This window comes from Manacus vitellinus, unplaced genomic scaffold (genome assembly GCF_001715985.3).
Source record: "Manacus vitellinus isolate BGI_N305 unplaced genomic scaffold, ASM171598v3 scaffold_4_pilon, whole genome shotgun sequence".
NCBI classification, from domain to species: domain Eukaryota; kingdom Metazoa; phylum Chordata; class Aves; order Passeriformes; family Pipridae; genus Manacus; species Manacus vitellinus.
Genome location: NW_021940604.1, coordinates 19,293,275 through 19,318,485, shown reverse-complemented (window position 1 = coordinate 19,318,485; position 25,211 = coordinate 19,293,275). Strand labels below are relative to the sequence as shown.

Here is a 25,211-nt window from a genome sequence, read left to right as displayed (position 1 = left end):
CGCCAAATCCAGAGATGCTGCAGAGTGAGGAGTCCGCAGCACTTTGGACAGGCGATCTTTGCAAACTTTCTGGTGCTTATAATAAAACGCGGAACTTAGAGGAACTCAGCACCTCTGACTTAGCTCTGTTGTGCTTTTCGGAGAGGAACTGTTGTCATGTGCTTTGCCTTCCCGCCCTTGGCACTTTTTTTTTTTAAACTCCCTGGTACTCTTTCATTGGCTCGTCCTTCTTTGTTGATGTCAGGACTCTGCCCCGGAGCTATCTTGTGTAATGTACGCTCGTTATAATTTGCCTCCATTCACCTACAGTACATTTTTATTTAGCATAGGACTCCTATGCTAATTGCAAGATATTTCAGAATTTGGTATAGAAACAAATGTTTATGAGCTGCCCCATTTATTAATAGGCATTGTGCAGAGTATCTTGTGTTGAAAAAGTACATTGCTTCCTTTAAGTCTGGGTGAAATTCCATGAAAAGGCATCTTCCTTACAAAAGACGGTTCAATAGAAGCAAGAAAATGTATAAGCCTATTTCTAGTGGAAACTATACAATTCTAGGCTTACCTTCCATGTTCTTTCTGTTATGCCACACAACACCCCATCACGTCTTACACAAGCGCATTCTTGCTGATGAGAATGTTGTCTGATGAAGGCAAACATTAGACTATTGATAACTCTAAGAGTTTTTAAAAACCCTAACCAACCAATGAACAAAATAGAGAAAAAAAACCAAAAATGTTTATTAGACTTGATTCGGTCTTCATTTTTTCACAGGACACAGAAGCAGACTGACACATGCCTTTTGCATGCCCCCTTATTTCTTAGAATTAAAAAAACTTTTAAAGGCTGACAGGCACAGCTGAAGATGTAGTAAATTCTTACTCTTTCAGCATTGGTCTTCGTATTTGTCTTTCTCAGACATTACTCATTAATTCCAAGAGCAGCTTTGGTAATTAAAGAAAAAAGGCCAGGGAACAGCTTTAATGAAAGAACTATGACAAAAAGGGAGCAATAACTATTTTTGGATGGTCTTTAAGGACATGGCAGCATCTCCTTAGATCTTCTTGTACAGCTTTACTAGCGCAGTACATTAATAAATTGCTGACAGTCATACTAAGCCTTTACAGTGTTCTTTCTGAACTTAGAAATAACGACTGTTTGTTTAGTAGGTGCCTGTTTCCTTCAAAATATATTCCTTCAAATACTTTTAAAATGTCCCCTAAGGTTAGATATTTATTAGTTTGGAAGCTGCTTGTTGAATCTCAGTAAACATGACATTTAAAATTGAAAAACAAAAAAGATTGAGGAGGGGGAAATAGTGACTAGTCTTTAAGAACTTACCATCTTGGTTTCCCAACAGTCTTGAAGCACAGGGACCACAAGGTAGAATGTTGCAAACTTAATTGTGCTGGGCACGGTACACCAGAACTCTTATGTGTTTTCCAGCCATGACAGAAATAACCTCAGGCACTATTTCCCAGTGGAGGCAGTAGGCCAGGGCCCCTGGTTTGATTTCACTTAGGAGGCACTAATACTTGCATCTTGTCACTTTCCAAGGAAGCAGTATATTTGATCTCACTAAATCAATATAATTAATGCATGTATTTTTTCATTTGTAGCTAATATATGATAGTTTTGCCCAGTATCTGGTAACGGAGAAGGGTTATGACGAAGACTTGCTGATTCTAGCTCCAGACAGCTTAGACTTCTGGTGAGTACATTGAAGATAATAGAAACTTTTTTCATAACTTCCTTTATGCTATAACTTCTACAAAGCTTGGAAAACAGCTTCTCTTACTAGGCAGTTGTTGTTAGGAGTGTCAAACCCAATTGATAAATCCAAAATTACAGTTTCAAATACTTGTTCTTCATGAGATACTTCTAATGTGATATTCTGAAGAGAGAACTGAGCATTAACTTTGTCTGTGCTTCTAGCTTTTTGGGCACAAACCTTTTAGTCTGACTTACTGTCTTATTTTATGTAGCTTCTTTGTCTTCTACCTTCTATTCAACTGGTAAATCCAGTAACCATCAGAATTTAGTGATTTTTATCTTGACGGATGTGGTTTCATTTGTCTAAGGCATAATAATCCCAACAGCCTTCTGAGAAACCAAGGAAAGGTGATGCGTGAGTAGGTAGCTCTTTGGTGGCATGTCAGGCACAAAGCTGTGATGCAAAAGACTGAAATGCAAGCTTCTACTCTGAACTCAGTGGTCTCTGAGCAGGACCTTGAACTCAAGTCTTTGATCTTCAAACTTTCATAGGTTATTATCTAGGCCATGGCGGTGGGGACTTTAAAGCCAGGTAATCACTAGATTTTTTTAGGAAAAACAGAGATTTTTTAATTAAATAACGCATGTCTTCTTGTGTAAGGGTTTTTACAATATTTGACTGTACAGTTTCCAATGAGATTGATTTCAACTTCCATGAGACAAGCAATTTCTCACATTTTGAGGCCTGATGCAAGACATCCTTTGTTAAGATCTAGGTGTCTTGGGCTTGATCTCTTATTGAAGCATGAGGCTCATTAATGCGGACCTAAAAGCCCACAGTGTTGGTAGCTGTGTGTCGGTGCTACTTGCCCAGGTGTCATTCATGAAAGGTTGGGATCTGCTTGCTGCCTTCATGTCATATATTCTTTCTTTTGGATGCCTTATAACGGAGGATGAAGGTGTCATTACTTTTTCAGTCTTGTTTATTCATTTGCATTCTAACCATTGAACTCTGAACTAATTTTTCAAACAACCTAAGTAAATGTAGATTCAATTATTTGGAAGATACAAATTGATTAGGGAGAGTTAGAAACTCTTGCTGAGTGTCTCTCCTATGTGTCAACTCTTGCCCTTGTTAGTGCTGGCTAGCATGGCAATGCTTCTACTTCATATGTTCTTTGGTTATTCAGTTGCCTCATTTAAAGCAATGTTCTACCCCTCTTTCCCATAATAACTGGTGTTATCAGTCTAGTAATAATAACTAGAGGAGTTGCCACCAAAAAAAAATTCCTTTAATAGAAGTGACTTAATTGTATATGTTTGAATCTTAATCCTCCAACCAATCTATATGAATAGTCACTGAACAGTGGAATTGGATTTTTTCAGTAGAATTTTGCTATGTAAGTAAAATCCAGTCCTCATTGTGATAATATGTATTTGCTTATATAGAGCATTGTTCAAACATGAAAGTATTTGAAAGGTTGTGACTTCCACGGTTTTGTGTAGCATCATAGCTACAGAAGCACCATAGCTTCTGTAACTGCACATCACTGATAGATAAGAGGGCATTCCTCTGAAACCATTAACTGTTAGTTTCTTTCTTAAAATCAAATTATTCTTAGTTGCAAAGGCTTGGTGTTGGACATTGAAGAAGGAAACTTCGTGAAACTTGCAGAAGATGGAACAGTTTTAAGGTAATATTTACTGTAAGGTCTATATTATTAAACATAAATTGTATGTTAGATTGTATTGTTAAATACGCCAAAATTTTATCCCTTTTCTAAATGCCATCTTCAATTTTATAAATATTTAAAATACTAATTTCAGCATGCATTCATTTATTAGACGCAGAAGTTGAAATAATATTTAGTAATGTAGTGCTCAGTTTCTCTTAATGTTCAAATGCAGTCTTTTTGTAATGTTTCCCTGTTATCTCATTTTTAAAAAACATCAGAGACTCTGAGGGCACACTGATCTTGCAAGTAAATTCACTGTTTTGGTGGCTACCAATGTACTCTTTGTCCAGTTCTACTAAAATCTGGAGTAAGGTTTTTCTTTGGATTGTGAGTAACCTGACTTGGAGGCTCTGCTAATGACTAATGCTAATGATGGGAACACTATTATCTTTGTACCATATACATTCAAAATTCTGCAGGCTTACAATGTATAATTTAAATAGCTTGAGATAAATTAAACACAGAAATGACACATTCACTTTCAGAATTCTGTGGGTTTTCCTCTTTAAAGCTATATTTTGCTTTCAGTCATCATTTTGGTACATCCTTTGCTCCTCTTTCACTCCTTTTTTTGTTTTGTTTTTAAACATAGTAGACTGATATTTTGAATCAAAAATCTGAAAAATAAATATACCTAAAGGATATCAGTCCCAGCCCCATTTCTCCCTTATTTTGTTCTAGAATGAAAAGCTGTGTAATTTAGTATGCAGGACAGACTCTACTTTTTATTTTTTCTGATAGCATGTGGGAGAAGGAGCTTGAAGATGCTAGGGAAAATCAGAATTCATTAAAAGAAGAAAAGAAATACCTTTGAGTCATTGCTGTGTATCCCAAAATTCATTTAATAGCATGAATTTTGGAGTACTAAATACAGAATTCAAGATTTAAGTGTGCGCCTCATTAAAGGCAAGAGTGGTACAGGATTACTTTGCCTGGCATTGCCTACATTTGCTTCAAAATGGGGCCCAATTTGATGGTCAAACTCATTAATTTTTAATTCCTAAAAAGGTTTGTCTGTACTTCTGTATTAAAGAGCTGCTTGCAGGGCTCAAACTAGCACTTTTCCATAGTTCTGCCCTGCATTCTGTGAACGTTACGGGGCTTCAGAATGATGTATAGGCTTTCTGCACTGTGCTTTATTGTGCAGTGTATATTGATAGCTCAAGTATAGCGAGTGTCCTCACACAATTGAAAACATTCGAGCAATACAGAGTGATTGTGTTAGCAGGTGAGGCACAGTAGCTGTGCCCCCAGCCAACCAAACCTTTGTGTAGTAAGGCTTTTATCAAAAACTGTAATGTATATGGTAAAAGCTTAGGTCCTGGGAAACTTCTGAGCTATAAAGAGAGTCAGTTTTGATCAACTTGCATGCACTGCAGTATTCTGTTGCAGTGTGTTACTTTGCAGAAGTAGTAATTTGGATGTTTTCAACCATTTTCTTTTTCTTTTTTCCCTTTTTTTTTTTTTTAATGAACAACTTAATGCGTTGAATAGGGCAAGCCATGGTACAAAGAGCATGACATTTGAAGAGATCCTGGAAATATATGGAAGGAGGGAGTGGAAGCATTTTAATACAGTCAGTGGAATGGTTTCACGCACAGGTAGGTATACTTTAGCATGTCCTCTTCTTTGAAATTGCTCTGGGCCCTTCAGTGCATCATACTTCATAGTTACCACAAAATTGTAAAAATACTTGAGCTGAGAATTACTGGAATATAAACATAAAGGTAAATGTATTGGGGGAGACTTGATTTTTGTGTATTTTCAACTTCTAATTCTAGAGTTCACCTTAAATTTATTTCACCAATGATAAGACAAATGAGCTGACAGTATAGGCATGGGCACATTGTCCCTTGTTGAAGTAGACTGACGCTACTAGTATCACGATTTAACCCCAGCCAGCAACTAAGTAGCATACAGCTGCTCGCTCACTCCCTCCCCGCCCAGGCCCAATGGGCAGGAGAATCAGAAAGAACAATGAACCTGGTGGATTGAGATGAGATAAGAACAGTTTAATAATTTAAATGAAATGTTATTAGTATTATTAGCATATTAATTATTATAATTATTATTGTAATGATAAGGGGAGAGAGAGAGAGCAACAGAGCCCAGGGGGAAACAAGTGATGCACGATACAATTGCTCATCACCTGCTGATTGATATCCTATCTTATTTAGGACACATTTGGCAAATATTAAATTTTTGTCAACTGTTGACATATTAACATCAGTGCTGTTACTGGAGGCATAGGTGCAGGTGCAAAGAAAAGAGTGGGTCTGGAAACAAAATTTCTCCCCTTGCAGTTGAAGTTTATTGATTTTGAGATAGGAGTCACTTTGAGGGCACTGTGGCTATGATTGCATTCTTGCTCAGTGTTTCCTCTCTGTTTTACTTTGGTCTTGGCAATTGTGAGTAGCACACAGAAAATGCTCTGATAACTTGCCTTTTGTGTATGTAGAGGAGATACTTACCTTGAGATTTTGCTGATATGCTTATTCTAACCTGCAGGTAATCTTTTGCAATAGGGAAGAAGAGAAAGGTTTCTTTTGGTCGTATGGGAAATGTGCCTTTCTTTTTCCTCAAAGCATGTGCTTGATCTCTCTTATGACTGTTAATCCTCATTTTTCTGGCTTGTTCTTTAATACCTGAGAGACAGCACAGATAAGATCATGAAAAAAATTCACTGGTTAAGTCATTTCACTCCTAGGAGAGAGTTGTTGAACGTGACCTTAATCTGGGGAGATATTTGCACTCTCCTCATATCGTTCTGTTTTGGGTACTCATGTGATAATGTGAGCATGGCTCTCCTTGGGCTAAGGTGCTGTCTGCAGCAGCTGTGCTCAAAGGACATCACTATATGTAAGACCTGTCCAATTGTCTCTTAAACAACTTCTCAAATGCTTTGTCTGTGTTTCCACTGCTAGGGAAACAGATATTTTAGAAGAGTTGAGTGATAGTGTCCTGACTCTTAAAACTCAAGGTTCTTCACTTTTCTTTCACCTTAACTTTTAGAACCTTAAAATGTATTTCTAAAATCTCAGTGCCTTGATATAGGTAAACAACTTTTAGTTGCCAATTTTGAGAACCAGAAGTGGTAAAAGGACTAAAAAAGATTGGGAAACAGATAATGCTTATTACCAGTAAAATCAAAATAAGAGCTTATGTTATTTTAAATGTAGTTGTTATTTGTGATTAAAGCATATGATTTTTAAAAAGTATATTTTTAAATTATTTTTTCCAGCCAAGTATTATTTGTATGATAATTATTTTGACCTGCCAGGAGCTCTCTTGTGTGCAAGGGTTGTGGACAGCTTAGATCAGGTAAGAACTGGATTGTTTGAAAATCAAGTAGTGCATTATCTTTTTCTTCTACCACCAACCTTCTTGCATACATTATTAAATGCATACAAATAATATATTGAATGACATCAAGGTCTTTAGCTTTTTTCTCATATGGAAGTTTTCTTGTTGCACTTAGTGTATTAAAGTTGTCTCTGAAGATAATTGTGAGCTATATGGCATGTTCAAAATAAAAGTACTTCCACCAGAGGGCACAAATAACTAGGATACTAGTAGAAATATACTGTTTCCTCAAGTTTGCCCAATGATATGCAGAATATAGTTCTTAAAGTCTCCTTTAATTATACTTGATGGTACTCAAATTAAATATGATGTTAAGTCTTCTGAATGACATGATTCGCTAATTTGCAAGTCGTTAATAGGTTGAAAACTTCCTTCCGTCATTTTTAAGTTTGTTTTTGTCCTAAATATATTGGTCTGTGTACACAGATGTAATTACACCTCTTGGATAGTGTCTTTTTATTTTTTTCTCTGCTAAACAATATGTTAAATTCTCAATGTGAAAAGTACAATTACTTGAACCTCTTTCAATGCTTTTTGGATAGAATGTCCTAAATTCTACCTTAGAAGTTTGATGATAATTGGTTTTTTGTGTAAAAGAAGGTTTGAATCTTTAACTTGCAGCTGGAGGTAGGAGAGGGTTCTTCTCATACAGTAACTATATTGGTGACAAAGAGTACTGATGTAATCTTCTGGCTAAAGGTACCAACGTGCTGCAGCTCTGAAAATTTTCAATACTAAACTTTGTGTGCAGAATGAAAGTCAGAGCCATGATATGAGTAGCTGGGGTCCCTTTGGATATTAACTGATTTGATGCTTTAGCCTTTACTCCAAAATAGCTTGCTGAGTAGATTGTTGCCTGCGTGCTGCATGAAGAATTAGCTAAAACTGCCTTACCAGAGAAGCATGGAGGACAGATACTCCATAAGACTCTTTTCTCCCTGATTAATCTCCTTCCTCTAAGCTGTTCACAACTTAGAACCCTCTCCCAGTTGTAACACCTATATTGAATTTATTTTATATTTAATTTAAACTCAGCACAAATCACCTACTTATTGAGAGAGAAAGTAGGTCTTTGTGTGTGTGTTCACATCCAGTTACGAGTTCACAAGCTGGAGCACTGACCCAGGGCCAGTGCCGTCTTCAGCCAGAGAGAATTAAACCCATGCCGTTTCTCCAGAAAGCTACCAGAAGTGGGTCATGCACTCTCTTTATCAGCTAGCAGTTCTTGTGTATTTTACTGGATGTTGGCCCAGTTTCAATAGGAGGGCTACAGTAATTTCCTTGAAGGTTAACATCAGCTGGATGAGAAAAATGCAAGGCAGGAGGTGGTCAGCCTCTGCAGCCCAGTACTCATGCCTGCAAAATGCTGCATCCTAAGGGTTCGAAACCAGCATATTTTTCTCTTCCACATTTCTAAAAGAAAGCAGAGTCTTCTGTTTCCTGTTCTCTGACACTGTTTAGTAAGTGCTATTTCCTTACCTTTTCCAGACAACGTTCTATGGTCAGGCAAGCTTTCTACTGGAAGCAGATGAGAGAAGTACTAAGTTTGGATTCAGAATAGGTTTTGACATGAGTTGGATGCTGGACTGCCCTGCACTGTTTAAAATATACCTGCTTTTGCTATGTCCAGAGCCAGAACTCTTATGTATTTCCAGACAAAGCAGGGGAGCTTCTTGGTGTTTTTGATCTTCACACTGAAAAGCTATACAAAATATTGCTTTGTCTTGATAGTTCAACTAGTGAAATCACATTTGGTAATCACACCAAAATCATGGGGGACTATATGGGCATGCTTACAGTTTTCACTCTGCTTTTTGGGAATCAGTCAGTTTTCCTTTGTTTCTTGTATGCAACGACTGAAGATTTGCAAGGAATTAGTTTGACGGTTATTTTAGTCTTCTCTGAGTTCAAATGTTTTGAAGGAAGTGACCCTAACCCAGGAAGTAACCCTAACCCTAACCCACTTTTAAACTACTGTCCATCTGTCCTCAAAACAGCACTCTGAGGAACCGATTTTTTTAAGAGAAGGAAGCAAAAAGACAAAACCCCAAACTAAGGAGTTAATCAGCCACGTAGAGTATGAGGGGAGTAGACAGTTGAATCTGTCTGTCTTAAGGTTAGTGATAGGCTAGTTCCATTGCCACTAGACAGATGATCCCCAGTATCTCCTGTACACAACCTTGAATAATAAACCTTGGTTAGCAGCTAACTGAAGTCTGACATATGAAACCTTTTCTCTTTATTAGTTCTTTAATTTATTTCTGTGGCAGTTTTCTATAGGAATGGATTAAAAAAAGTCTCAAAGCCAAGGCACTGTATCTTTCCTGCTCTTCACCTATAGAGCTGGTGGATGCTAAGCAGACTGCCGTAGTGCTTGTTAGTTGTGCATGAAAGACCTTGTTTGTGTGACTTGCTGGTTGTAAAATTAAGGACAGACTGTTTCTCTGGAAGCCTCCATGGCAGATTAGGCCTGAAATGGAAGTTTGCTTCAGTGTATATAAACTACATGTTTTTGTTTGTTGATGTTAAGGGTTTATTTGTTGGTTTGTTGTTGTTTGGGTTTTTTTCAGTTTCTGAATGTTTCCTTCTCTAGAAAATGCTTTATTCTTGCAAAATGGGTCATTATTCAGGCATCAGTGAGGTCAATACAGAGAGGGCAGCGGTGCCCTGAAGTCTGGTAACAGTTGCTTTGAAATTTATACTAATGTAGGTGTGGAAATCCTCTAATGGCACTGCAGAGTAACTTTCCATGACGTACGTATAAACTCAAAGAGGATACCACTGCTGCTGGGCTACTGTGTAACTCTGAGCACCTCTTACAGGCTCCGTAGCTAATCCTCTGTAACACTGGATGGCTGTGTAATTGCATCTTTTTAATTCATCTCTCTTAAAATTTGTGGAGTTTGATAGTGCTGTGGGGCTCAGCTGGTTGAAAAGCTTTTCCTCTCCCTTGTGAGGTGCTGAAGGGGCTCTCTGCTCTGCTTGGGAAGCTTTCTAGGAACAGTGAGAGGCTGTTCATAAGCACAGATCACCTTCCCATGTCCTTCTGCCAGAGCTGGGGTTTGGCAGTCTTCAGAGTACAATGCAATGAAGTGCTGCTCAGCTGGGCTTCTGGATGAGTATTCCGTATGGTATTTGGGCTGGGGTTGTTGGCAGAAGGGCATTACCTCTAAATTACAGCAAAGGGATTTACCAGTTCTGAGGGTGGAAGGTGATTCGAGTGCCAGGCTGTAGACAAAGTCAGCCAGCTAATTAAGTTCAGTATAGGCACTTCTTTTTCCCAAATGTCAGTGGGATTGCTCATTTTTTAAGCTGCTGTTCTATCTAATGCCCCCCTTTGCTGTAGTGTTTTAGAGTTCCTCACAACTACAAATTGTTTCTCCTTTTCCCTTCCTCTCCCCACTATAACTCTTAATAGGGAGATAACTTGTCTGCAGTTACCCAAAGTTAAGCTGGGTACTACCAGTACAGTTCTGATGTCCTACTGTCTTAAGACTATTTTACTCCATGTGATTTTGTTTATTCATTGGCATTCCTGTCACTGTTTCAGTATAAATACTTGTAATAGCTGATACTTGATATAATGACTAGGTTGCTTTTGACACTTACAGCATGATGGTCAGAAAAAATATGACTTCTGGAAGGACATGGTGGCAGCTATCCAACATAATTATAAAATATCAGCTTTTAAAGGTAAGTGGGTTCGCTGAAGACTCACTGTAATAGCTGAAAATATCACATGCACTTGCCAGAGCAAATACATTTGCAAGTAAGCTATGGGCTACTCAACACAGCATTTACTTTTCAAGTTTACAAATAGTTGTATAGTAGACACATGTTTTCCTGGAATAGAACATCTTTGTCATTACTATTTCTATTTCATTTAGCTGAAAGTGTTTTACCATCTTTAATAACGTTTGTGATGTGCTATTTCACTTAATTTAGAGGAAAAATGGTTTCTTGTCATGATTAGTATGGTAATGTGGACATCCTTGAACTGTATTTTGAATCTGTTCCTTTATGGTCTTTTAATCATATCTAAAATCAGAAATACAATTAGAAATGCATTGGGAAAATTAGGAAAATTCAAGTACTAAGTAGAACTTTATGATTTTTCTGTAGCACTCTAGTTTTGACTAGAATTCCTCACATAGTATTCACACAATAGTGAGATTTTTATTTTGTTATAAATTTCCTAACAGTTGCAGAGAACATTTTTTTTTGTAATAGCCTTCCTTCATCTAAGGCCAACCTTATAATACTGTAATATAAATTAGAATTGGAAAACATCTTGGATACCCATCAGCTAGAAATTATTTTCCTTCTTTCACAGACATAACTTCAGAGTTTCTGTTAGGCATATAAAATACTAAGTCAATAATAAAGGCTAACCATTGAGTGTACACGCAGTTAATTAAAATTATATTTAACAATTTTTTTTGTAAAACAATTATATGCAGCTCAATTCTGAATTCTGAACTAGTATTAGAATTACCTTGGTTGATGCAACATTCATTAGGCATGAATGTAATTTTAGTTCCCAAAACTTACTTTTTGCTCACCTGAGATGTCCTGCTTGCTGTATTCCTTTCAAATGTAATTGACAAAATTGTTTCAGAGAGATTTCAAACAAATACAGAAGTTGATGTCAGGATGCATATTGTAAAAGACAGCAAGATATTCTTAAAGTGTTTTGTTAGTTGTTACTGTGTTTCCATTGAAGCATAGACTGGGATCAGTGGTTACGAATTTGCCTAGGATCTCATTCATACAGGAAATAAATGTGTCCTTTGTTTTCTGCTGATATAAAACTAACTGTAAACAGCTCTAATTATTTTTTTAGCATTTTTGTTAATTCTTTTTTCAAATCATGGCAGCTCTTTGTTTTAAATGGTGTGGATCGTGTACCATTTGGCAAAAAGAATAATTTTTAAAAGTGTTCTTTGGAAACTAACAAGATCCAAAAAAAGTTAAAGTTTAATTTTGAAATCATACAAATAACAGCTCAGTTTTATTTATATGAAAGTGTCTGATTGTGCGTACATGTGAATGTTTATGCTTATATCTACCTATAAGGTACCTATTTGTATATGTAAGCCTGGAATCTGCAAACAGATGTGTGATATGACTTAATCCTTTCTAGCTCCTGTCAGAGGCACATGCATAAGAGTGTTAAAAGTATGGGAAAGTATAGTGACTGATGGGCACAAGTTTTATTGGATAAAGCTCTATAAAGAAGTGAAACTATGCAGATTATATACACTATTCAAATATTGTAATATAAGAAAGTGATACACTCTGTCATGCATCGCTTTGAAAGGCTTCACAGTGGTTTTATTTTCCTTTTAATAGCATGGACCAGTAGATAAAGCACTGAACAAGGAGTCAGAAGAACCAGAGATAATTTCTTCCTGTATCACTTAGCACTGATATTCCCATGGAGCATCTTTTTTTGCTTCAGGCCTCTCTGTGAAATGAGAATAACCATACTGATCTTCTATCACAAGCTTCTGCAAAAGAGATTTTATTTTTCTCAATTGCATGCCTAACATAACTTCTTGAGGAAATGCCTAAACCTAGCTCCAAGATCTACATACCAGGAAGCCCCACTGTCTTTTATAACCCAGAGCCTGGCCTGAAAATCATAGGCTTTTGACTTAACTCCATGTTTTGTAGAGGGTTTAACCCCTGGGAGAAAAGCAGTGGTCATTAACACTTAGTCAAGGTAAAATTTCAAAAGCAAACTTATTAAGTGGTCAATTGAGGAGACGCAAAGTTCCCAGCCTGAAATGCCGTCTTAGTGGTGCCATTGTCAGTGACAGAGCAGAACGACTGACCATTTTATTTTTTGAAATCCATTAAGTGTTTGCAATTCACTTTGATTTGTTGTCAGTATGCCCTTGTTTCTCTATGTCCCTTCTCTTTTTCATATGATTTTTTTGATCATAATCAGGTGTTTGATAGATTTTGCTTTTCATTGTCTTAGCTATGGTAATTGCCTTAGATAATTGCCCTATGATATTTTTTTTGGATGGCTCTTTCAGATAGGCATGATTGTGCTGACTCAGCTTGATGAAGTGTATTAACCCACTCTTCTACTTGTAAAGAAGTGAAGAGCTGAGGCTTGCAAAAGGAAACTAAGAGGGTTTCAAAATAATCTTGTTATTCAGACATTCCTTTTTGAAAAATAACTCAAAAAAAAAATCTATGGAACAATACTGTCAGAAAGGTGTGATGTCAAATAGCAATGAACACAGATATTCATATTTGCAGCGTGGTCATTTCTTACCTAATAATATCTGCTAGAATACCCTCTGCAATTGATATCCCGGTTGACTTGAGAACCTGTTTCATAAATCTTTAATTTATTACTGGAATGTTTTGCAACTGTAAGGTGATTACTGTTAGCTTGTATGTGTTTTATTTAGAGCATGTTCCATAGACATTAGTAAAGAGCAATTTTAAAGGAAATGTCTTGGGGCAATGTGTTTTGTACTAGTAAGATATGTGGACTGAGGTCCTCAACATGTTATGGAGACAAAGTTTGCTCTTCAGAGGACTGATGAGAGCTTGAAGTACTGTAGAATTATTTCTCATGAAAAATTTCAGATTTGATGATTTTTTTTGACAGAAAAATCAATAGCTGTTTTTAGGCAAATGTTGCCTCATACAACTTCTTAAAGCAGATTCTTTTAAATTTCTTATCTTAAAGGCTACTTTTTCTCTCCTGCATAGTTGTCTTTCCCTATAATTTTCCTGATACTTCTGAAAACTGTAGCATCTGTGGTTATAGAGTTAAAATTATGTATTTGTAATATTTTCAATCAGTTCATAAGATTTATTTCATTTGGGAAGTAAAAAGATCTTGACTGATATAGCAGCAGACTTCATAAATTGCGCATAAGAAGGCTTGATGGGATACACATATTTTTGATCACAAATTTATGGTCTTGGCAGAAGGTAATGAATCTAGATGTCTGTGATATGTGTGTTTTATCTTTTATATGCAACTTCAAATATGAAAAACAAAAAACAAAGGTGTCTTTCTGACCAGAATGAAAGAATCCTCAAAAAATTCTGCAAAACATTGGTAATTCCTAATGTTGATATAGCAGTGATTATTTGTCTTAATTGTGAAAACTGTAGCAAAGAAGCGAGTAAACTTATTGCATTTCTTTGCTGTGCTTTCCAGCTAAATACAGAAGGGATTGTTTGGTTGCTTCATGTTTTCAACAACTTAAGGCTTCAGGAATTTCAGTACTTCTTTGGAAGTGATTTTTGTACTATTACAGGCTCTTATGTCTTCATTTTAATCTCATGTTGGATTTTCTTTCCTCTACTGCCCATGATCCAGAAGAGATGAGGTTTCTGGAAGCAATCTTTAGGTAGATTGCTGATCTTCATGTGGAGAAAATATTAAACTCAAACTGAAAAGTCTTCACAGAATCTGCCATGTTGGAAGGGACCCACAAGGATCATTGAGTCCAACTCCTGGCCCTGCACAGGACCATCCCCAAGACTCACACCGTGTGCCTGAGAGAATTGTCCAAATGCTTCTTGAACACTGTGAGGCTTAGTGCTGTAACCATTTCCCTGGGGAGCTTGTTCCAGTGCCCAAACAGCCTCTGGGTAAAGAACCCTTTTCTAAGATTCAACCTAAACCTCCCCTAACACAACTTCAGGCCATACCCTCCAGTCCTGTCACTGATCACCACAGAGAAGAGATCTTACAGACCTTCCCAAGGAACCCTCTAAATTGAGAATACAAATCTAAAATCAAAGTATAAGTTCTGCTTGTGCCACAATTTGCTGTATAGTCTCTAGCTTTTCAGTTTTAACAATTGCTATCTTAATGACACAACATCTGAGCAATTATGAAAAGACTTAAAAAGAACGGGCATATGGTACCAAACTGTAGACTTATTTGAAATCCTATGTGTTCAAGGAACAAAGATGTTAAAGGACAAAACCTGATTTAAAGTGGATGGATGATAAGGGTTAGTAAACTGTGCTTTTAAGAATATTGTCTGGGCCCAGTTTCTTGTTATTCAATTGGAATCACAGGACAGTAATGTAATGATGAGCACTAAACATCTCCCAGCAATTTAAAACATGTTCATTGGCATATGTTTTGTATGTAAAGTAATTAACCAGAAACCTCACAACCTCACAACAGTCGTATTTTCCAGCTGCTGTACCCCGTCCCTCTATTTGTTTCTGAAACAAAAGTTCCACATTGGTTGAATGTATGGGCAGTAACACATGCTCTGTTAAAATACTGGAAAGGGCTGTTGAACTAATGTGAGTGGCTGTACAGCAAAACATTTTTAGTGCAAAAAACAGATTATTCTTAAGAGATCTGTAATTAATATTTGGCCTAAAACATTAAGCTAGAAAAGTGGGAATAGACTATTCAGACTCAAGTGTCTGGAGCTTTATTTTGGCTTGAAAGAAAAGTGTTGCATGGTTGCAATTTATAAACTGTGATACTGTTCTTTGTATTATTTCCACACAAACATTTGTGTGTAGTGTTTATAATAGTAGGACTAATTTGCTTGCCTACACCCCCTTAACTGCTAAAATAAGTAGATGTCATGTCGCATTCTTTATTCAAGCATTTATTATTTTACTAAAGTATAGCCTAAACCACAGTCTTCCTTATCCGGCAGCACTTAATAAGAGGAGAAAAAAAAATTCTTCAAGTTACTTTTTTGGTAGGTCTTTAGAATTTCCAAAACATTACATAGCTTTGCTAATGACGGATCAAGCAAAAGTTATCTTAACTTTTTTTATTAATCCCAGCATATTATCAAGTACTTAGGAAATTGCTGATTTCAAATGTACACAACATAACAAGCTTCGAGTTCTGCTTTCATGGAGAAATAGTAATATCACAAAATTTTTAAACACAGACCTACATACTGTTAGTGCAGGTGATTAAAAGCTTCTGTTTAAAAAAACAAAGCTAACTATAGTAGTTTTAAGAGTTCATAAGGTTTTGATGTATATGATACTTTTAAAGCACATGAATGGTAATTGGTAATTGGAAGAAATGTGCGACCAAATTATAATGGTTTCATAATTTATAAACCAACTTACTTTATGCCATATACTCTTTATGAAGTACCATAACACATTAATGAACTGTCTAATGTTTATGAGACATGAGCGTATGTAGATATGGTAAATATGGTTATGTCTGCTGACTAATTACTGCCATCGTCTGATAAATTTACCAAATAAGTAAAATATATTTCCCACACTATTGTTTTTTAAAGGAATTAACAGTTCAGAGAAATTCAGGGCAAGGATTATCTCCAATTTTGAAGTGGTAAATCTGCTTTGATTTTTTAAGTGTCTGCATGCTTGTGAAGATATGTTCTTAATATTTGGATTTTGTGAGAGTTATTTTACAGTACTCTGAATATTCTATTTTTACAGAATATTAGAAGATATAAAAATATTGAACTAGTTTGTTGCAGCAATGTGTATCAAAGAAAGCTAAGTGGATTTCAAGGTTTCAATCTGGTTGCTTTTTCGTATTGTGAAAGTCTTAGATCTCCAGTAATATGTAATAATTTGTAAATCTAACTTCCCCTGAGGTACTTATTCATTAATAAGAACAGTGTAACTAAATGAAAACTGTGACATGATGTGCACTGTATTAGAGTTGTTATTCTTGAGTCCCATTTGATAGCTTAAAGATGAAGCTGGCCACAGAATGTTCCTGAAGTATATTATTCAGCTGTTGTGATGACTGCAGTGTATTTGAGACCGTTTACTTTGAATAAAATACCTTCAGTTAATTCAAGTGTAGTGAAGTATGATCTAGAATCCTTTGAAGTATGATCTAGAATCCTTTATGTGTTATGAGAAGTGATGGTTACAAATTCTGATTTTCCTTTTAAAAGAAAAGAAAAAAGAGAGGCTAGTGCATTATATTAATTCATAAAATTTTAATGTTGCATTTAGTCAGACAATTGATCATCATTTGAAACAAATTTTTTATGACAAATGTCTAAAAACATACAATATTATTCTACCAGGTTTGAACCACTCTCCACCTCCTCACTGCCTCCTCTATTACTGTTGCAACATTGAAGTTGCAACAAAGTGCTAATGATAAATCAAATCAGCACCCAGTTACAATGGTCTGAAGGGGAGTGTGTCAGGACAGGCTAAGTGGTATGTTTTTAGATATGAGCAAACAGGAAACCTGAGAAAGAAGAGTGAACATAGTCAGAGGAGTAGAGACCATTGGATTCTGAATTGGGCAGTTGGAGCCATACTTGGTCGTTCTCCATGAGATCAATGACAGCACTGCCAGAAGCTTGGTCAAGGTATCCTTTCTTGTACTCATCATAGGTGTACATGATGGGGGAACCATTTTTGTAGAGTGCGACCCAAACATTTGTTCCCTTTGCATGTACATGGTAGGAGAAATAGTACAGTCCAGGGGTCCTGCAGGTGAAGATTCCTGTTCTGGGGTCATAGTGTTGCTGCCTATTGTACAAGATTTTATCAAATTTGATGGGGACTGTTGCTGCAGGGTAGGCTTTTGAGAGGATGACACTGAAAGCAGACACTGGCATCCCTGTAAGAGCTTGGTTCACTCCTCCCTTTATGAAAGATATTCCTGATAGCTCTCGAGACTCTCCTGCTTTAACGTAGCCTTCAGGCATCTGCGGGATTACAGCTTGGCCAGGGGGACCGGGAGGCCCTGGGGGGCCTGGCAAGCCAGGCTCGCCAGTGCTGCCTTTAGGCCCAGGGGGTCCAGGTGGTCCCATGGGTCCACTTAAGCCTTTCGTGGAAATACCTGCTGGGCCTGGCAGTCCTGGTGCTCCTGGCTCACCCTTCGCACCAGGGGTTCCTGGAACACCAGGGGGGCCAATGGGACCTCTGATCCCAGGTATTCCTGAAGGCCCTCTGGGGCCTGGTTCTCCATTGATCCCTGGCACTCCCTTGGCTCCTTGTGGACCCATTGGACCAGGCAATCCAGGTAGCCCGGCATGGCCAATGTCACCTTTTGGACCTGGGAGACCCGGCTGTCCCTTAGGACCAGCAAGACCCTGCTCACCTGGATATCCTGGTTTTCCCTCTGCTCCTGGTAAGCCTCGTTCCCCCTTGGCCCCTGGGAATCCTGGGACGCCTGCAGGGCCCATGTCACCTTTGGGCCCAGGGAGGCCATTCTCACCAGGCAAACCTTTGAGTCCATGAGGGCCCATGTTCCCTGGTGGCCCAACTGGCCCTGGTTCTCCTGGAACACCAGCTGGGCCTTGGTCTCCTTTAAGTCCTGGAAGGCCAGGAGGACCTTCAGGCCCTCTGTGTCCCTTCATCCCTGGTAATCCTGGCTTTCCAAAACCTGGAAGACCTGGGGATCCAGGCAAGCCTGCAGGTCCAGGATGTCCCTTGGCTCCAGGGATGCCTGCTGCACCTGGTGGTCCCATTGGGCCAGGCTTGCCAATGCCAACTTCTCCAGGTTCACCTGGGAGACCCTGGGGACCAGGGAGACCAGCCGCCCCAGGTGCACCTGGAAAACCTCGGTCACCTTTCAGACCTGGCTGACCTGGAAGACCATTTTCACCAGGCTTCCCTACTCCGGTAGGACCAGGGGGGCCACGGGGTCCCTGTGGGCCTGGAAGACCCCTGCTACCTGGGCGGCCTGGAATGCCAAATCCATTTTCTCCCTTTTGTCCGCTTACACCAGGGATACCTGGCTCTCCCTTCTCACCAGGGAGGCCCCTCGGCCCCTGAGCACCTGGAGGGCCTTGTGGTCCTGGCTTGCCAGGAACAGACAGTCCTGCGGGGCCAGGAGTGCCGGGGGGTCCTTGTGGTCCTCTTGCTCCTGGGAGTCCAACAGGTCCAGGTTCTCCTTTCTCACCGTTTAGTCCTCTGTCTCCTTGCTTTCCTGGTAGACCTGGCACACCTGGCTTTCCGACTGCAGAGAATCCAGGTGGTCCTGGGGGACCAGGGGGGCCTTGGGGACCCGGACTTCCAAACCCTGGCTTTCCTGCAGGACCTGGTTGTCCTCTTGGTCCAACAGGGCCTGGGGGACCAGGGGGTCCTTGTTCCCCCCTTACCTGCACACCTGTGAGAGAGAGGAAAGCAGATCAAGTAGGGCATCTATAACATATTTGCAGGCATGGAGCACTGTGGCGAAATGCATGAAAGGTTAACTTGAACTTTGTAGAAGTCGGGTTTCAACTACTGTGTTGGTCACTGAGAACCTGACATTCAGAGGAAAAGTGTTTCAGAGCTCTTACAAGTAACGACTGCAAATTTGTTGGAAATGTGAGCTACAAAGCCTCTAGAATTTTTTTTATTTTTTTATTTTTTTGCTTAATACGTTTAGGGTAAATAGAGAGCTTAAAAAGTGCTCTGCAAGTAGATGCAAACTATTAAGTAAGGGAAAAAAAAAACAACCAGGGAACAGGTGTAGCTGGTCACCAGACTTTTGTCATCATGAATGAAACCACGGAAAGCTTTCTGTGCAGGTGTAGCAGCTTTTCTGAAACTACTTAGTGCTACATTTAAGTAGTGAGATTTTTGTCCTTCTCTGCCCCCTACTTCCAAAAGTGGGCTATGATTCTAGTTCTTTTGTAAATATGTAATGTTGTATTTTCAAATACTGTCTGAAAAACTTACGTCTGTCATAAAAATTTTACACAATGGCAATGTCACAACTGATAATTTCTTTTACTGCCGTCAGAATTCTGGTACTGGTTTGTTTTTTAATAATACTCCATTTTCTTAGTTATCAAAACAGCAGGTGGAGCCACTTAACCGAATGTCACAAACAGAGAAATAAACAAACAAGCTCACTGCTTAGTTTTCTGTGTGTTTTGGATGGGTCTGCAGTTTCGCATTGGAATTAGGATGTTGATTTGTGGGACATGACATACAACTTTAATATGGGTATTGTAAGACTACTTTAGCAGTTTGCAGCAACTGGCAGCATTATAGAACAAAATGACATACATATGATGAATGTTAATTTAAGAAGTAATTTTAAAATAAAAACTGAAGGATACGAAAAGAGCCTGGATTCTGTTTTTTATAATGGCAACATATTCTGTTTAATACTTATTTAGAAAAGGTTGATAATTGATCAAAAATTGTATCAGCTATAATCTGCCTTTCAATCTCTCACAAAAAGAGCAGTTTATGTGTGTGTATATATATATTATATATGTGTATATATATACACATATATGAAAGTTTATGCAATGGCTGTTTGGCTGTCTCTTAGATAATAAATTGCATTTTCTAATCTGTGGCTAGTCTTGAAACAAAAATGATGTGAAGGAGGAAGCTATTCTTGTACATATTGTATTTTAAAAAATACTAGTGGTACGTATATGAAATACATTTGATTTTGGTTTGTTATTGGATCTACAATGTTGCCTTCTTCCTCTATCAGCAGGGAAATTGTTCTTATCAAGAAAGCGCAGAGAGTGCCTTTTTTTTTTTGCTGATGCATAAAATCAGAACAAATGCATATTGCCTTATTTTGAACACCTTCCTATGTCATCCTTCTCAAGGCAATAAAAAGCAAGATAGCTGTTAAAATCCTACGCGCAGAAAGCAAAAAAGGTGCTTTTTTTGTAGCTAATTGCTTCAGACTTTAGCTTGAGAGTGCATCTCTTTCTTGCATTTTACCATATTTTGTATGAAATTATATCAGTCCTAGGTTCACAGAGTGGGTGAGTACTGCCTTTTTGGCATAAGATGATAAAGGCTTTGTCAGCATTCATGTTGTTATAGAAGTTTTCTATGAGGAGCTATATTGTTTCACATCTGTACTGCTTTTAGATTAAAATTGTAATTTTAATTGTGCTGTCTAAAGACAATGTTAATTCCTCTGAGGAAAGGACTGCTAAACCCATTAATAAAATGGGATTTTTACCAAGAAAATTGAAGTTATTGGTTGGCTACTCTTTTGTATGTCTCAGCACATACCTTGATGCAAAATTGTTATACATTCTGTAAGTGCAGTCAAACACTATAAATGTATTGAATTAAGTATGTAGACTTTAAAATAACCTGCAATAATGGCTTATTTAAACACTGCTGAATAGTCAGACCTAATTCAACTATTATTTTCAACTTGGGCTTTTCAAATATTTCAAGCCAAAGAACTACTGGTTAAAAAATTATGTTCTGGTAATTTTAAAAAATGGTAACACTAAATGCCTAAAGAAAAGGAAAGTGTATTCTGACTGACTGGAGAGCTGTCAAGAACAAGATTTTTAAAACTGTTAAAACAATTTCATCAAATTAAATGAAGATTTAGTAGGCTTTGGTTGCCAACAGAAATCTTATGAACTATTAAATGTTGTCCTGAGTCACCAGTTTGGGCCTAGACTAAAATTTCAGTTCCATGATTAGTAATGATGATCTTCAACTGTCTTCCATCTTTGAATTCTTCTAAAAACTCTATGTAGGATGCTTGTTTTCCATACTCAAGAATAGCAGTCCTCCATTTAGATGTTTGTTCACCAAATGAAAATTTGTCAAGAACTTTTGAATGACTGGACTCCCACATCTGTAAATCTGTAGGCTGTTCCTGCTTTTGAGTTATAGTATATAGTCTTTATTACCTTTCCTAAATGGACAGCACTGTACACTTCTCAGATATTGATATAATCATTCTCATTCTACATGTGAATTTTGACTCATATTATTTACACTATGTTAGTGTATAAAGTGAAAACTTAGTTCAGGACAATTCATTTCCCCTTTCACCCCATTTCCTGTCTACCCTGATTCTTCCTTAATTTGTTGCTGGTTTTCCCCTTTCCAAATGTTTTCTATAGAGGGGAAAAAAGCTCTCTATGAGGAGAAGTAAATGAAGTATGATAGAGGATAACCAAGTAAATATTGTACTTCATTTTAAGACAGTATAAATATGTAAATTATTCTGAATAAAGTCATGGAAAAGCAGTATGAAAAGTTAATGAGGGGAGAGGGAGGAAATGCAGCTTCTAACTCAGTGAGAATTCTAGTTAATAAGTCCTCAGAGTAGCTGTTTATGTACATATACCTAAATTTGATCTGGGAGTGCTGTTAGGATTCCAGAAAGTCCTTGTGCTGAAGGCAATGGATGAAACTGTGACAGTATTTTGGTGCAGCTCAGAAGAACCTTTTGGGGGGTAAGTTTCCCAGCCATGCTGCTTTCACTTGGTTCTTACTGCAGAGATTCCTGGACCATGGGGGCTGGAGCTGGTTGGTATGAGACCAGAATCTCTTTGGACTGTGTGTGCTGCACATGAGCAGTCAGTCCGTAGGATTAGACTAGAGTTATTCTGAAACATAACCTACTAAAAGAAGGTAATGTGAATGCAATAACCTCAGCAGCAACTGTTCTGCTCTCCAGATTTGTTCTGTGTCCTTTTTCTGATGAAGAGATGCTTATTTGCAAATGGTATTTTCCAAGTCCCTCATTCAGTTTCCTCATTTCTGCCCACGTGTGATTATTACAACTAAAAGTAGATGGGATACAGCAAAAATGAAAGCTATTCTTAATAGCCTATGCTGTCTGTAAGAAAATAATGCTGTTCTCGGGGGAGAGGGTAAAGCAGGATGTTTTACAAGGAAGATTTAGTTTTCTTAATTTTAGTAATGACAATTCTGAATAGACAGTACTGATCAGAAGCTTTGATTTCAAGTTTTTAAAAAAGAGTTTGACCTAAGCATGGAAAAATGAAACAGAACTCAGGTAGTTTCAAACACTAGGTATAGCGACCCATTTGACTTAAAAGGACAGAGAGGATAACCAAAAATAAGATGGTACAATGTATAGCATTGCAGTAGTGTATTATGTGCAACCTGCCACAGGACTGACTTATGCAATGAAGAGATTTTTTTTTTAATAATAAAGCTAGAATTGTTATATTACTATGAGATTAGTCTGATAATTATAGTATAAGCTTAAATCACTCATGAAAAAAATTATGTAGATGTTTATGTCACATTTTTACAACTATATATCATTTTATTTTGCCTTTCTAGGCTTCAAACTGGTCTTCATTTGTATCATATATAAACTTAAATTCACACTTAAGGTCTGTTTTAAATAGTAATAACATGACTGTAGAAGTTCTTGAATATTGTAGGTGACAGATTTGTTGCTAGAAACTTCAGTGTTAAATCAAGAAATTAGGAGATGAGTAGCCTGTTGTATATAATTATGTACACAATCATGTTGTGTTACTCTCACTACTGAAGATGATATCTGGAGCTGTTATTTTGTTTCTGCTCTATATGCCTTTAGGTGTTAGATGTGCATCTTTGTCAGTAGGATGCAACTCCAGAGTCACTGCAAATTCTTTCTTCAGTGATAACCTTATTTTAATAAACCTAAACTGTTAGTGAAAGTTGAATGCAAAGAGTATAAACAAAGAGCTTTTGTTCATGTATTGACCCTCTAGGAACGATTATGTTAGTTTATTATGAAAAAATAGTAAACTTACCTTGACTCTTTACATTGAATGGTAGAAAATGTGGCCCCTTGATGCTGGATTGTTTCTGATATCGCTCAGAAAAATATCCATCACTACCATGGACAATGTTCAGACAAAACAGCAGCAGTAAAGATATTTGTAAATGCATGTTTCCAAATCTGTGCTGTGTTAGAAAGGGTAGAAAAAGTTTGTTGTAAAGAAAAGCTGTTCAGTTCTGTTTCTTGTGCATGAATAAATGATTTTTTTAAAAATATTGGTATTAAAACTAACATTATTTTGTGCTTATTTCCATCTGCTCTCACTAATTGTGAAAAATCCTCTAAGAAAAAGGGAATCAGTATTGCTATCACTTTGAATGATAGAGCCCTTGTATAGATAGCTTACAGGCAAGTCTCACTCTTTGGAAAAGAATAATTTTACATGAATGCCAGTCTATTCAAGACAACTGTCTGCAGAAACAGTGATTATTTAAATTAGAGCTCCAGAAGTAAGTCCAGGAATTGCATATATCAAAAACTCCTGAAATGAAGAAAGTTTTCAGTGCCAATACATAGACACTCTACCATGATGTTACTGCCTCTGTCTAATGCTATTGCAAATGAAGGATGAAGTTCTAGGTCCTTCAGCAGCAGTGGCAAAAATCCCACAATGTCTTGCTTGAAACCAGGGTCTTATCTGTAGCCTTCCAAATAGCCCTAGTGGCAGTGAGGATGCTGTCACTGGCCCTTAAATAGCATCCTCTTCCCTCCCTAGGCAGAAAGCAGGTATCCTGTAGAAGTTACCTTTAAAACCAAAGAGAATGAAATGAAATCATAACATACCAAAATGCTGTGGAGCTCCAATGCAGAGTGGTAAGAGAGAGCAGTCAATCCTCCTCTTTTGAGGAGTTCTTCTGCCACTGGTGAGTGAGCAGAAGCTGATAATTTCAAGTGTCACCCTTGAGTATTTATATGGTTTTCCCCTTCGTTGGGTGACTGCTGGGCATAAGCTCCTCCCCAAAAATCAGTAAGCAGTAATTACCTGTGTGTGTATAAGTGTGTTTTTTAGGGGTGGGGGGAGCTATTTTGGGCAGTCATCCTAGATTCTGTAAAGGGGGGTTTTTTGTTAGGTTTTTTCCTTCTTCTTCTTCTGTCCTTGGATTTCTTATTGTTTATGATATTGTATTGCTCATAGCTTGTTTTTTTCAAAAATTTTGCGGCCCCTCTGTTTTTAGAATTGATAAAGGTAATTTGGAAAAGGTGATTGGGAAAAGTCATGAACTAGTAAGTACGGCTGGTAATTTGAAGTGCATCATTTAAATTTCTCTGTAAATGTTTTAAGGAAAGACCTATATGTTTTGAACTTTGGTGAGCTGTTACTTTCAGGGGTAACCCTACTAAAGTCTATGGAGATTACTTATGTGAGTAATTGTTCACTGGGATACAAGTGGAGAACTAAAAATCAATTAAGATGTTACTAAGGGAGTTGTGTGAGAACCTGATTACTTTTTAGTAGTTTTTATTTTAGAAGGCTGTTATCTTCACATTATATTTCTAGACTTCTGTTTCGATGCTGGAGGTACAGTACTACATAGATAATGCATGTAATGTTTTTTATTATGAAGTCTTGAAATGCAAACTTACCTTACACAATGAGAGCTTCATTGTGTCCAGTTGTGATGAATGTACTGAAATCCATACTGCTTAAATTTGCAAGTGTTATATAGGCTGATGTTTGGGAGTTTCAGTTTCGTAAATTTAAACTACTGCTGTTTTTACTGTTGGAGGTTCAAACTTGATAATAGTTTTAGTTGTCAAGAAATTTTGTTAAACCAGCCTTGCTTAATGGACTGTATCCACAGATTGTGATTTCTTATTTTGAATAAATCTTACAGATTTTGAATAAATCTTACAGTGTTTCTGCATCACTTTATTAATGTTCAGTACTAAATAGGCA

General features: G+C 37.5%; 2 protein-coding genes across 2 annotated transcripts in view; one reads left to right on the top strand and one right to left on the bottom strand.

The window, feature by feature from the left end:
- The first annotated feature begins 1,213 nt into the window (after window positions 1–1,213).
- NT5DC1 (5'-nucleotidase domain containing 1) overlaps window positions 1,214–25,211 on the top strand; it is a 127,270-nt gene continuing 103,272 nt past the window's right edge. The window contains exons 1-6 of the mRNA XM_029962743.1: window positions 1,214–1,225; window positions 1,621–1,712; window positions 3,337–3,408; window positions 4,945–5,051; window positions 6,692–6,771; window positions 10,425–10,506. Coding sequence (XP_029818603.1) covers window positions 1,214–1,225; window positions 1,621–1,712; window positions 3,337–3,408; window positions 4,945–5,051; window positions 6,692–6,771; window positions 10,425–10,506 — 445 coding nt within the window. The remainder of the gene's footprint in view (window positions 1,226–1,620; window positions 1,713–3,336; window positions 3,409–4,944; window positions 5,052–6,691; window positions 6,772–10,424; window positions 10,507–25,211) is intronic.
- On the bottom strand, window positions 16,750–23,454 carry COL10A1 (collagen type X alpha 1 chain). Its single transcript, XM_008931398.3, has 2 exons — window positions 23,286–23,454; window positions 16,750–18,901 (listed from the first exon to the last, which is right to left on the bottom strand). Exons 1-2 carry the CDS (start codon window positions 23,422–23,424, stop codon window positions 17,007–17,009), a joined length of 2,034 nt encoding a protein of 677 aa, XP_008929646.1. The 5' UTR covers window positions 23,425–23,454; the 3' UTR covers window positions 16,750–17,006.